Source organism: Uloborus diversus, chromosome 7 (genome assembly GCF_026930045.1).
Source record: "Uloborus diversus isolate 005 chromosome 7, Udiv.v.3.1, whole genome shotgun sequence".
Lineage (NCBI taxonomy): Eukaryota > Metazoa > Arthropoda > Arachnida > Araneae > Uloboridae > Uloborus > Uloborus diversus.
The window spans coordinates 84,649,189-84,662,165 of record NC_072737.1 but is presented as its reverse complement, the minus strand read 5'-3'; the positions used below and the strand labels follow the sequence as shown (position 1 = coordinate 84,662,165).

General features: G+C 30.8%; 1 protein-coding gene across 1 annotated transcript in view; it reads right to left on the bottom strand.

Annotated features, from left to right (window-relative positions):
* LOC129226767 (probable Bax inhibitor 1) overlaps window positions 1-12,977 on the bottom strand; it is a 63,164-nt gene that overhangs the window by 8,663 nt on the left and 41,524 nt on the right. The window contains exons 3-6 of the mRNA XM_054861397.1: window positions 7,590-7,698; window positions 6,484-6,604; window positions 3,805-3,951; window positions 2,869-2,948 (exon numbers count right to left, since the gene is read on the bottom strand). Of these exons, the coding sequence (XP_054717372.1) occupies window positions 2,869-2,948; window positions 3,805-3,951; window positions 6,484-6,604; window positions 7,590-7,698 (457 nt within the window). The remainder of the gene's footprint in view (window positions 1-2,868; window positions 2,949-3,804; window positions 3,952-6,483; window positions 6,605-7,589; window positions 7,699-12,977) is intronic.

Sequence of the window (12,977 nt, the reverse complement as noted above, 5' to 3'; positions counted from 1 at the left end):
CACTGCATTGGCTGTGTGTGGGAGCTATTGGGCAACATGCCTGTCCATTTTGACTTAAAGGTTCGTCAAAGGTTTTGCAAAGTGGCTTGATAATGCTGGGCATTGATGGTGGTTCCCAGGAACTTGACAAGCAGAGGGATCAGGGATTCGGGACCATTTCAAGGGGCCCTTGTGGTCAAAAAAGGACATGTTTCATCGTGGACGATAACATGTGTGACTACCTTCTCTTCGGAGTGAAAAAACTGTCGCTGTGTAACATGAAATGCTGTACATGCGTTAGTCTCTCTACCAATAGATGGTGTCTCCATACACGCAGTTACGTGTACCCTCTAACGTCTAATGTGAAGTCAGACACACTGGCCAGGTTTCATTTGAAAAAGCCTTATACAATATGCTAATTCTAGCTATTTTTCGATTCAGGATCGAAAATTCGCAAAATTCCGGCATCCAGAAAGGTTGGGATCTTGAGAATTCCAGATTTCGTGTCCCACACTGTACACATAAATTTATTTTCCCCTACTTTAATTTTTCTTCTGGCACCCAAAAATTAAAATATGTCCTCGGAGCTCTTTTAAACAAGTCTCAAATCTTAAAAATAAATTTCAAGCTTTTGTGTTACTTGCCATAATTTGCCACGTCAGCTGCCCATTATTTTCCAGGAGTGTTTACAAATTGGTTTACAATGTATTGGCTGTTAGCAAAAAGAGTGCCTAAAAGTTCTGATCTTGCTTTTTATGAGCTGTTACTGTTAACATTTTAAAGAACATAGATTTGTGGCGTGGGATTCTTGGCATTGACACTTTTCAAGAACAAAATATCAAGTCCAGATTCTCAATTTAAAACTTCTGGTAACTCTTTCTACCATAGAGCTGAATAAAAATCGAAACTGTCCCTCAAGACAGACACAAGTGTCTTCAGTTGTAGTAAGTGACAGTAACAAATAGTTAAAATATTTCAAATATTTAAAATCCTAATTTTCTCATGCCTTTAACAACATCATATCACAAAAAACGTGACACTTTTGAAGAGCGATTTTAAGAATTAAAAGTAAGATATCATGTAGTAAAACTATATTTCAAGCCACTGTTGAACTTTTTTTATGCATAAGACCTTTTGCGAGAAAAACTGGTGTTTCTCCTCTGTTTCATAATGAAGAAGTGTAAAAAGTAAGTTTTAAAAGTTGCTTTTTATTTATGACGTTCTAGGACTAAATTTCAAAGATACCATTTGAAGTATTTTAAAATATGTCATTGTTACTAAATTTTCTCCTTACAATACAGACATAAATGCAAATAATGCGTTCTTGATTAAAAAACAAGTAGTATGTACAAGAGTATTTGTGTAAAAGAGTTTTTTGTGAAACACTTTTTTGTGTATAATACTGTTTTTGTAATAAATAATATCACCTTTCACTAAACAACACAGATGATTCATGCTTAATATATAAAGCACAAGTCAAGATGCAACATTCTTAAAGAGAACGTTCGGAAAATACTTGAAAATGCAAATCTTTTTGCTCAATAACTGAGAAACATTAAGTTATAGAACTGCAGGTCTTGCAGAGATATGCTACACATTCATGGCAGTTCAAAAAAAGGCATACAATGGAACCTGTGTAAGTTGACCACTAGTAGTACACTACTTTAGTGGTCAACTTACAAAGGTTGATTTATATAAGAGCTAATTCCGTGCCTGAAAAAGCAGTCAACTTATAAGGGTGGTCAACTTCACAGATTTTACTGTACTCAAAATTGCTAATTTTTGAGATTACGTTTTTGAAAGGAGTGAGCGAATTGTAATATCTATCCGAAAACGCTTGCGTTTTCTTTTCCTTGATTTGAATAGTGAGAGATGAAAGCATAGTCCATACTGACATATGAAATTTGGTTCAATGTGCTGCAAGGATTGGACCAACTATCAAGTGTGACGTTAAGTCAAAAAAGTTGAGAAGCACTGGTTTTGTGAACTCTTTTAAGCTTGCAAATACCTAGAACTTTCTCAGAATTTCGGAAGTAAACAATGAAACAGTTTGCTTCCGAATCAAATTATTTATATCTGCAAATTATAAGAAACTAAAACTAATTAAAAAAAGATAACAAAAATGAAGTTTTACACTGAATGTTATTTAAAAAATCTTTTTTGCAAAAATTAAGCAGGAAGAGCATAGTTTTTTTTTTTGTCTCTACTGTAAAATTTAAAAGCTAGGTTAAACTGGTTTTGATACTAAGCATTCAATATATGAATGGAAATGTCTGCAGCTAAGCATACATGCGAGGATATTAAAAATGTGTTTTTATCAAAAACCTGAAATGAATGGCAAATAGCTTGAAAACAAAAACCTTAGTGCACACAAAAAGCTGAAAAATGTTTTCAAAAAGCTTTACAGAATGATTTAATATTCTATTACAATAGTTAGTAATTTTAAAAGCATTTTTTAATGTTAAAATGTACATTAAACTCAAATCAGTGAACTGAAATAAGCAAACTTCTAAAATGTGCACAAATCTTGCTACCAACAAAATGGGAATGGACGATAGAAATTGAAAAATAACTTCCTACAATTATGGTGGGGGAGTTCCAAAGATTTCATTGTATTTGATAAATAACCAGAAACAAAAATCAAACCAACAGGTTAAAATGTTGAAAATAATAAAAATAAAATTTATCAAATCTTAGTCATTTTCCCCCATTTGCTTATCATTCATTCATTCTTTTAAAGAACATCTTTTCAAAAACTTAAGTTGCATAAAAGTAAAATAAGAAATATTTACCATAAAATGCACTAATGCATTGCATACTAATTTACTAATTAGTAAATACAGTTACCATATGCAACTGCTAAAATTCATTTTATAATCTATAACATACCTTGAACAACATGTAAGATCCCATAAAAATATTAAGCAGAGCCATTGTCATCATCACAGAAAGAAGTGACATGAGAGAACCTATTTAGAAAGGGCAAGAAATTAGATTCTATCATTCCACACCAACTACATAAAAAGAAAACTAAAATTTCAAGTTAACTGTTAGCTACAAATATGACTGGAGACTATATTTCATTTATCATCATTACTAGCAGGTTGATTGACCCACATATTCGATGCTTATTTCACACACAGTATCGAAACAATTTCACTACTAAACACTACAAACTCAGATCGATTATAGGGGCAAAAATTCTGAGGGATTCCCAGCAAAGAAGTTGTAAAAAAAACCTGCAACTTTGTTTATTAGAACTAGCTGGGACCAAAGGCAAATTCGGTTGAAGAATCTGGGTAAGGCTCAGTTAAAGCATTGTTTCTTTCTTTTCATCTGCTCTAGTTGGAATTTTGAGTTCCAGTCTCTTTGGAAGTAATAACATTAGGGTCAATATATATGTATTCTTCACATGCTTCTCTATAACTCAAATTTTGAAAAATGAACTATCACTTTTTCTCATGACTCATCAAACTTTAAGTTGATTCTGGAATGTTTACGAGAAAGACTAAGGTGAGTTGGAAGTAAAAAGAAATATTGCTTGCTTTTAGTGGGGTTTGCTTGTTAAAAGCGAGTTATGCTCCCATAGCTTTAACATTATATAGCCAAATATTTCTGGTTTCCTTGTTAACTCCTGGTTTTTATTAAATCAGGGAACATTAAAAGCGAGTTTGGCTGGTTATATTAACTTAAAATACCTTTTTCTTATTTTTAAAAAGCTGAAATTGGCAAGCTGTGGCCATTTTTCACTAGCTTTATTTTCAGACTGTATGAAGATAATTTCAATTGCTTAAAAAAGATTGGAAGTTTTAAGAAATTACTTACCTCCAAGGTAAATAAACTGACGTTGATTGCTGAACATTGAAGCAAAAGTGAAGCAAGCAAAGATCAAGCATGTACTGAAAAATGCGGTAGGAATAATAGCAGGATTTATTGAAATGACAACATCAAGAAGGGGGCCCAATCCAAGACCTAGAAAGTAAAATAAAATCAAAAGAGAGATCAATTAATCAGTCTAAGAATATTGCAATTTTAAATAGGTTTACACGAAAGGTTCTTTGATTGTGAAGCACCATGCAATGAGTTTGCAATCTCATCTCTAGTTGACATTGTGATGAGAAGATTAAAAAGAATGATACAGAAACTTCAAATGCATGTGTAATTACCCTTCATACTTGCTTTGAGCATGAATTTCACCTAAAACTGCAAATTAGTATAGTGTTATTATCAGTTTCCAACTTTTTCTTTCTTTTACCATAATTCTTGTTGGAGCATAGACTAACTACATGCAATACACATACAGCCTGGTCAAGTTATTGAGAGACTAGTTTTCTTCGCGTTATTGACTCATCACTCTGGAATAGACAACAACCGAGCTAGAGGAAGATGTCCTCTCATTGAAGCTGAGAGTGCCAATCAACTGGTAGCTAAAATAAAAGGCTATGTTCTTCATATTTTGTAAACTGACAGATAGTGAAGAAATTGGAGAAAATTAAAGTCTACAGACTTTCCATATGCTTGTTATGTAAAACTATTGATATGATATAACATAAATGTTGCATAATTCAACTAAATTCTAACTATTGCAATATTTATTGTACATATATTGACTCATTAAAAAAAAAAATATTTTGAAATTAACCACATAATTAAAACAAAATTATTGTATATCAATTATAATTTGATAAATGTAAAAAGAAAATGTTGATTACAGTTTGGTATGACAAATTTTAGGCTTTTTTTTACTGTCAAATCAACACCTGCAATCAAAATCAACAAAATGGTTTTGTAGTTCAACGCAGTTGAATTACAATATAGATTGCATAATATAATTGTTATTATTAGAAAAAGAAAAGATTAATATCTCATAGTAAATATTTGAAAACCTCATAAATAAAAACCACCAACAATTTAATTAAAATCAAATACTCTATTAATTTTAGCAAATCATACTTTAATTTAAAAAATATAAAAATAGTGAATGTTTGTGTCATTCTACTTAATAAAACTTGTTAGAATTTAAAAATATATATATATCACATTTATTTATTAAAAAAAATTAATTTAAAAATCCTAGAATACCACAAGTAGTTTTGATTAAGTTCTAATCCAAAAGTGAAATCTTATAGATAATGAATTAAAATTTGAACCAAAACAAAAGTAAATCTTTAAATTTACTTTAATATCATAACAAGCACAAGTTTCACTTAACTTATTCTGTGGCTCTGATAAATTGAAGTTTGAACTTCATGTTTATTTCTTTTTGGTGTAATAGGTTATTGGCACCAAGTTACGTAAGCTTGCTTTTGTACAGAGTCAGATAAAAATATAAAGTATCTGTGCACGCAACTCAAAAGTATCTGCAAGCTAATAATTGTCTATCACAAAAAAAAAGGGGGGGGGGGGTTGATTCTAAAAAAAAAAAGAAAATTAATAAGAAATAAAAAGAGTTTGTGAAAGTTAGTTGACTAAAACAACGTTATAAAGCACAAAATTGCAGGTATACGCTTTGAGGTTACAAGGAACTAATTTTCATGCAATGCAAAGACCTAAGTTATATTTCAAAATTTTAAGACTAAGCTTCTTTTAGCAGATATCTTTGCATAAGTAAGCTCACATATATTTGGGAATTATATGTCCATTGCTGACCATACATTGGTAGGACCTTTCTCTTCTTAAGCTGTCTAGTCAAGAAATCAGTAGGATACTCAAATTTCTGATAACAAAGGAAAAACTAGAAATTCGCTGCTTCTTGGAAATGCTCTGTTGAGGGAGGGGACAAAAACAAGTACCCGCAGCGAATGTATCCACCTTACGTGCTTATGTATATACTATCCATTTATAACTTTTACAAATTAATTGAATAATATCAATTTAAAACAAATTAGAGGTAAGAATTTGAACGATTATCGCGAGATGCGCGTGCCAGTAGCGAATACATCCACTGAAAGTGCGGGTGTTTATACTATCTGGTAATATTTTTTACAATCTAAATAAAGAATATCAATTTAAAACGAATTAGAAGTAAAGAGTACGAACTTTAACGATTATCGGAAGATGTGCAACTCCGCAGCGATGGATCTGCAGGTCAGCGGATGTATCCGCGCATGACGTACGCCTACATTATCTAGCTCTGCTTTTGTAGTCTTATCAAACCTATCCCAACTCTGTTAAAGCAATAACATTTCTTTTTCAATGAACTCCCCGAAAAGAAGAAAACATTGAGAAGCTCACACTTCAACTTAAAAGTGGAGAAAATGAAAAAAATTATATTTTGGCCAGGCAGTTTTTTCCATATTTTTTCTCCAGGTTGAAAAAAAAACAGGACAACCCTACTCTTAGGAGATGGATTGCAGTTGCAAAATCACAATAAATATTCATATTATATTTGCAAAAATACAAAATATGAAAAACATTTTGACCATGTTTTGAGTGCAAGTATACGTAGAAATTATTTTACAATAACAGAGAAAGTGAAAAGATTTTTTTCAATTTTATACATACCAGAAAGAAACGCAAACGCCAATAAAAATCCCAATCTCTTTTTGGTATTTTTGCCATCATCAGGTGTGCTCATGAGTGCAATCATGAATCCCACAGATCCAAGAGAACTTAACAATCCACCCTATAAAAGACAAATAACATTACTATTTTGCTCTTTTATGAGCCAAAAGACTTCATTATAACCGAGGGCAGGATAACATTCCTGCTCAAAATTTTCAGCATCCTGCTTTGAAAATCACTTGGGATAAGAGACAAGACTCAACCTAGGGAAGACTCATTAAAGCCCATATATTATGAATTACATACATTACAAAGTTTGCAGGTTTTCAATTCAGATAAAAAAAATAATGTTTCAACTAAAAAGCTGTATCATATGAGTTTTCCTAGAAGTACAAGTAATAACTAAATACATAGCAGTACTTACCTGGCACAAGAAATATCTGAGGCAATGAGAGGCAAAGGGATGAAAGCGGACATTTTCAAATTTTGAGTAAAATGCGTTTAAAGATAACATCCTAGGTTAAGTTAGCTTAACAGGGGCACTGAGCAGTACCCTCTTAAAAAATACTTGGGAGAACACTACTTAGTCTGTAAGAAAATTTCTTTTGCAAAGTCAAGAATATTAACAATTTGTTTACATAAAGGGACAGTGTAAGAAAATTCCATAATTTTTCAAATATTCAATAATCTGTCACATTTACTAAGTTTAGTAATGATATTACGAATAATCTCCCCCCAATTTATTTTATTGGCTATAAAATATTGCAGAAAAGAAATGTTAAGTAGAGAATAAGCTCACATTATTATTTCGTAACAATCAAAAACTTCATTTAAAAAGACAAATAAGTGCTGAAAGCTATATGCGTAACTATCATATACAGTGGTCGCCGCTTATATGAATCACATTTGTTCTAAACAGCTTTGATTCCAAAAAGCGGCTGATTCAATAAAGCTGAACATGTTCTGTTTTTGACGATTTGATTCATTAAAGCGGCTGATTCAATTAACCGGCATCCACTGGACAAGCTTTTTACATGAAACTTTAGCACAAAACATTTTTAAGACAACAGACTTGAATGGTAATCACAAATGAAAAAGCAAAATACCGATAGAATTCCAGTGAATAAGTGTACAAAGCTGCCCACAGCTGCAGCTAGAGTGGAGAGTGCTACACAAGAATACACATTTTTCATATGGGTCTGAAGTGGAGGCTCTCTAAAATTAAAATATATATAATTATTGAAACTTGAAGTAAAATATTCTACATTTAGACAATGCAAATACAGCTATAGTATTAAATGTATACTATATATATTATACAATTTAATGTCACCACTGGTAGGTAGCACAATGGCAAATGTACTAAACAAGAAACCCAAAAGAATATTAACAATGTAAATTGAAAACCACGTAAATAGGAAAAGTTGCACAATAACAACATTAAGATAAATAATAGAATGGACAGTAACTGCTATGTTATGAAAGAGCTGGAGCAGCTGGCATATTATAATAATTTGCAGCTTTCTATCGAGGTCGATAATTCATAAATCAGCGAGTATTTGTATTTTTATCAAATTAGCAAGAATTTACTTGCTTATTTCAACTGCGTGATATGCTTAGTATTGGTTGACATAAAAACGAGTATTATATAAGTGACAAGTTTTTTGATAATGCTGACATGTTCTATCCAACACCCCCAGCTCTGACTTGCAAAAAAAAGAGAAAGCAGAAAACTTACCCATTCTATTAGAAAAACATGAAAACGCCAAAATATCGGTCTTCCAAGTACAGGAACTCCAATTCCATGTCAGTTCTAACAGGTAACCGAAAGTTGTGCATCCAAGTGAACGCCTCCTTTGCAGAAGGTTTTGAGTGCTCCTTATCATTCAAGCCATCCAATAGACCTGTTGCCATTCGCAGTTATTTGGGCGGAGACTATTTTTAAAAATTCATATTGATTCCGAGCTCCTCACCAATATGAAAAGTATCAAAAAGTTTTAACCGAGTTTTATATAAATCATCGATGGAAATTAAAACTTTGATACTTTTCATATTGGTGAGGAGTTTGGAATTGATAAGAATTTGACAGTATTTGCCATTTCTGTTTTTTCAATAATTTCGTAACTTTCAATAATTTTACTTTTAAACAGGTTCACGTAATTGGCATATATTACTCTAGCATGGCTGCCAATTTATATATCTATTTTTCTATGAATTCAAGTACACGGTTCAACATAACAAAAAACACAATATCTTTAGATATATCGATGACATCCTGATTTTCAACAGTAACTTGGAAGAGAAATTCAATCTAATTTACCCACAAAGTTTACAATTAAATTAAGCCAATGATGACATACAATCCGCTATTTTTTTTTTCGATATTTCTTTTAAAATCGATAATTCTGGACTCATCACTGATACCTACGAGAAAAAGGATAATTTCAATTTTTTCGCAAAAAGTAGGCCACATTGGTTTAGCAATTTGCTAGGCCACATTGGTTTAGCAATTTGCATAAGAAAGTTTTTATTCAGATAATGATTGGACAGTTAAGCAGATTTTTAAAGATATGTAACAACAACGTTCACTTTAACAATGTTTTAAATATGCTGCGGATATGTACTACTACAATTTTTATCCTGCCAATTTTACATTTTATTTTATTCAAGAAATCTGTTATAAAACATCGACAATTATAGTCTCCGCTCCAAAAAACTACGAATGGCAACAGGTCCATTGGATGGCTTGAATGATAATGAGCGCTCAAAACCTTTTGCAAGGGAGATTCACTTGGATGCACAGCCTTTGGTTACCTGTTAGAACTGACATGGAATTCGTGTACTTGGAAGACCGATATTTTGGCGTTTTTATGTTTTTCTAATAGAATGGGTAAGTTTTCTGATTTTTCTTTTTTTGCAAGTCAGAGAGGGGGAGGGGGATAGTAAATGTCAGCATTATCAAAAAACTTGTCTCCTTTTATAATACTCTTTTAATGTCAACCAATACTAAGCCTACCACATAGTTGAAAAAAGCAAGTAAATTCTAGCTAATTTGATAAAAATGCAAACACTCACTGACTTGTGCGTTACCTACCTCTATAGAAACCTGCAAATTATTATAATATGCCAACTGCTCCAACTCTTTGATAACGTAGCAGTTACTGCCCATTCTATTATTTATCTTAATATTCATATTATTCAACTTTTCCTATTTACATGGTTTTCAATTTACATTGTTAATATTCTTTTGTGTTTCTCGTTGTTGAGTACACTTGCCATTGTGCTACCTAGGAGTGTGACATTAAATTGTATAATATATATATGAATTCATATATATATATATGAACGCACTAACAATTATGTATCAATACACTTAATTGAACAGCAAGCATTAACTCAATAGTTATCTTTTGTACTTCAAAGATTACGTGTTTAAAAACTATATTTTTTGGGCTAATCAACAAAATAACTGAAGATTTAACAAAGAGGGAATTTTAATCTACATCAGTAATGAAAAATTATTATCTGAACTAGATTCAACAAAGAAATTCAAAACTAACATTAAACTGATTGTTGATTAGCATCAAAAACTTTTTCCACATCTTACTAACTTTATGCTTTATTTAATTGATTACATTGGACATAAATAATTTTTTATGTTGGACAACACTATTTTAAAAATGCTACTTTTCTCATTAAAACAGTATGTGTACACAGGATAGAATCATATCAATAAAATCAATTAGTGAATATGTTTAATTTGCTGAAGGGAAAAATATATATTTATGAATCTTTTACAACTTTGTGAAGATTTTCTTCTCGACTATAGGGTCATTTCATTATCAAAAACTAAATTAACACCTGACTTAAGGAAAATGCCAATAATTTGTTTCTAAAAATTGTCTTAAGAAACTAGAGTTTTTGTCAGGGTTTAAGCTGTTAGCAAAATGCTAAAATGTTACACATTCTCATATATTTATATATGCCTCAGTGTGTTTCATCTCCAGTTGAAAATAAAATTCATATTTCATTTGTGACATCCTTGAAGAAATAAGTACAACAGCAATTTTTTAAAACAAAAAATAAAAAAAGAAAACATGATTGGTGTTTAGAACGTTGCAGTCCCCTCCTCCTAATAAAGCAGTTTTTGGGGGGACATAATGCTAGATAAGACTAATAGTTATTGAACTTAATTGTAGTTAAAACATCCTAGCTAAGATTTAAAAAAGATTAAGTTTATTATCGCCATGCACGCTTCCTCTCTAGGATCATACATTTCTTCTTTATTTAAAAAACTGGTTTTTGTTCATTGTAGTTACAGAATGTATTGTATTAAAAATATGAATAAAAAAAAAAGAAATTGTACAAGTTTTAAAATTTTAGTGCAAACATTTAATCATCAATTTATTGTTCTTTAATATATGATTAAAAAAAGAATTTTCATTAAAATATCATGTGAAACTTACATGCAAAAACCATTTAAAAAATTATTTTTTACGGACTTCAAAAAAACCTAACTACGGACTTTTCTTCTAATCAGTTCATACAGTATGTATGTTTTTTTCTTTTTGTCCACTCACAGTATCTCACCTAGTGATCCAATTTTGATGATTTTTTTAATGGATAGGAGATAGCTCAACTTAGATCTCATTACATTGTTTGACCATATTTGTTCTTTAGAAAAAAGTTATGGGCAAAAAACAGTAAATTTCAGGGTTGGGGAAAAAACAGATTTTTTGAAAAAACAAAAAAAAGGGTGTATTTGGTTTATACCCTATTTGTAAGAAAAACATTTTAATTTTAGGAAAATCATGTATGAAAAAAGCGTACAAATGAAAAAATGCATAGCAGGATACATTAATATGTATTAAAACGTATAATTGATAAAACATATAAAAGAGAAACATAAATGGTGCTTCACTGTATTCATATTTGTACCTAGGGATTGCAATACTGGTAAACCGAATACCGGCATTGAGAAATTTTTTGCTGAGGAAAATACCGGTATTTTCGGTATTAGCTAAAAATAGTTTTAAATCAAGAATTTTCAACTTAATTTATTAAATATCTATTTATATTTTAAATGTAATTATTTTCCCATGATACAGAACTGAAATCAATCTTTTGATGTAAAGATTTAGCTTCAAAAGCATGAACTAAGAGAATATCATTAAACAAAAGTATTTTGTGCACCATGAAATTTTTTTTTCCATTTCCCTGATCGCTCGTTTTCCCTTTTGAGAAAGTTAGTTTCAATATAATTTTGAATGCCCCCCCCCCCTTTGTCCAATGAATAATTTATTCAAACCATCAATTGAAGGAAAGCTTTATGATTTTTTTCTTAAATATTTGTCTCAACTGTACTAAATTTTAACAAAAACTGTTTTTTGTTAGCATTACAAATGATAATTTGTTGGCACCAGTATTGGTTTGTTGTGCCGTCTCGCTATTTGGCTTCATACTTGGAAAGATAATATTTAGAAATTATATACGACCTTGAAAATTTGCGTAGAGGAAAAGCATAAATATATTCCACAAATTTAAAGATATTTTCAGATATCTACATAATTATAATTGCAAAGAACTTTGAAAAGAAAGCTAAAACGAATAAAAGATATCAACATCATCAAATTAAGTCAAGTCATCATAAATTTCAAACCAAAAGGTTAATAAAAAGTAAACACTAACCCTTCCTGTTCAAGCTGATGTTTAATATTAGAAAAGTATAGTCTCTCAGGAAAGAAACTTTAACTAGCTTTAAATTAAAAAAAAATAGAAACACACACCCAAAAGTGTTTATCCAAAAATGACATGCAACAGACCGAATTTGTTTTGAAGATAAAAATACTTTTAGGTTATAAAAATTAGAGGAGGTGTATCATGCATTGTTAACAGTACCACTGACCTGTGTAAATTCAGAAAGAGTAGTTTCAACTGTAAAAGTTGAGCACCAAAATGAGTTCCAGGCGTACAGACAATTCAATACATGCATTATGTTTTACCAGCATCGATTTCTATTATGACATTTGTTCCTTCATTTTATATTTGTTCACAATATGTTTTTCATCATAATACAATTTTTGTACAAAATTATGAAATGTGGCAACGAAACAATATTTTTTGAAGCAATTTGAGAAATTTCAAGTACTGGTATTCTGGTATCATGTTTTAAAAATACCGAATACCGGTATTTTATTTTTGGTCCGGTATTGCAATCCCTATCTATCTGTACCTAATTTCTTTGTAAATAATTTAAATAATTAAGAGTAAAACCTTTTAATTTCATTTCTTCATACATAGATTACTTTTATAGGAGAATATTGCTTGAAAATCTTAAAAAATAAAATATGCAAATGGTCCTTGGTATAAATAATCCAAGAAATAATTTACTGTGATAGTTCAGACATTAATTACAAATAGAGACGTACCGAGTAGCACTTTGGCCGAGTACCTGGCCGAATACCGAGTACTCAGCCTTTCACAACTCGGTCGAG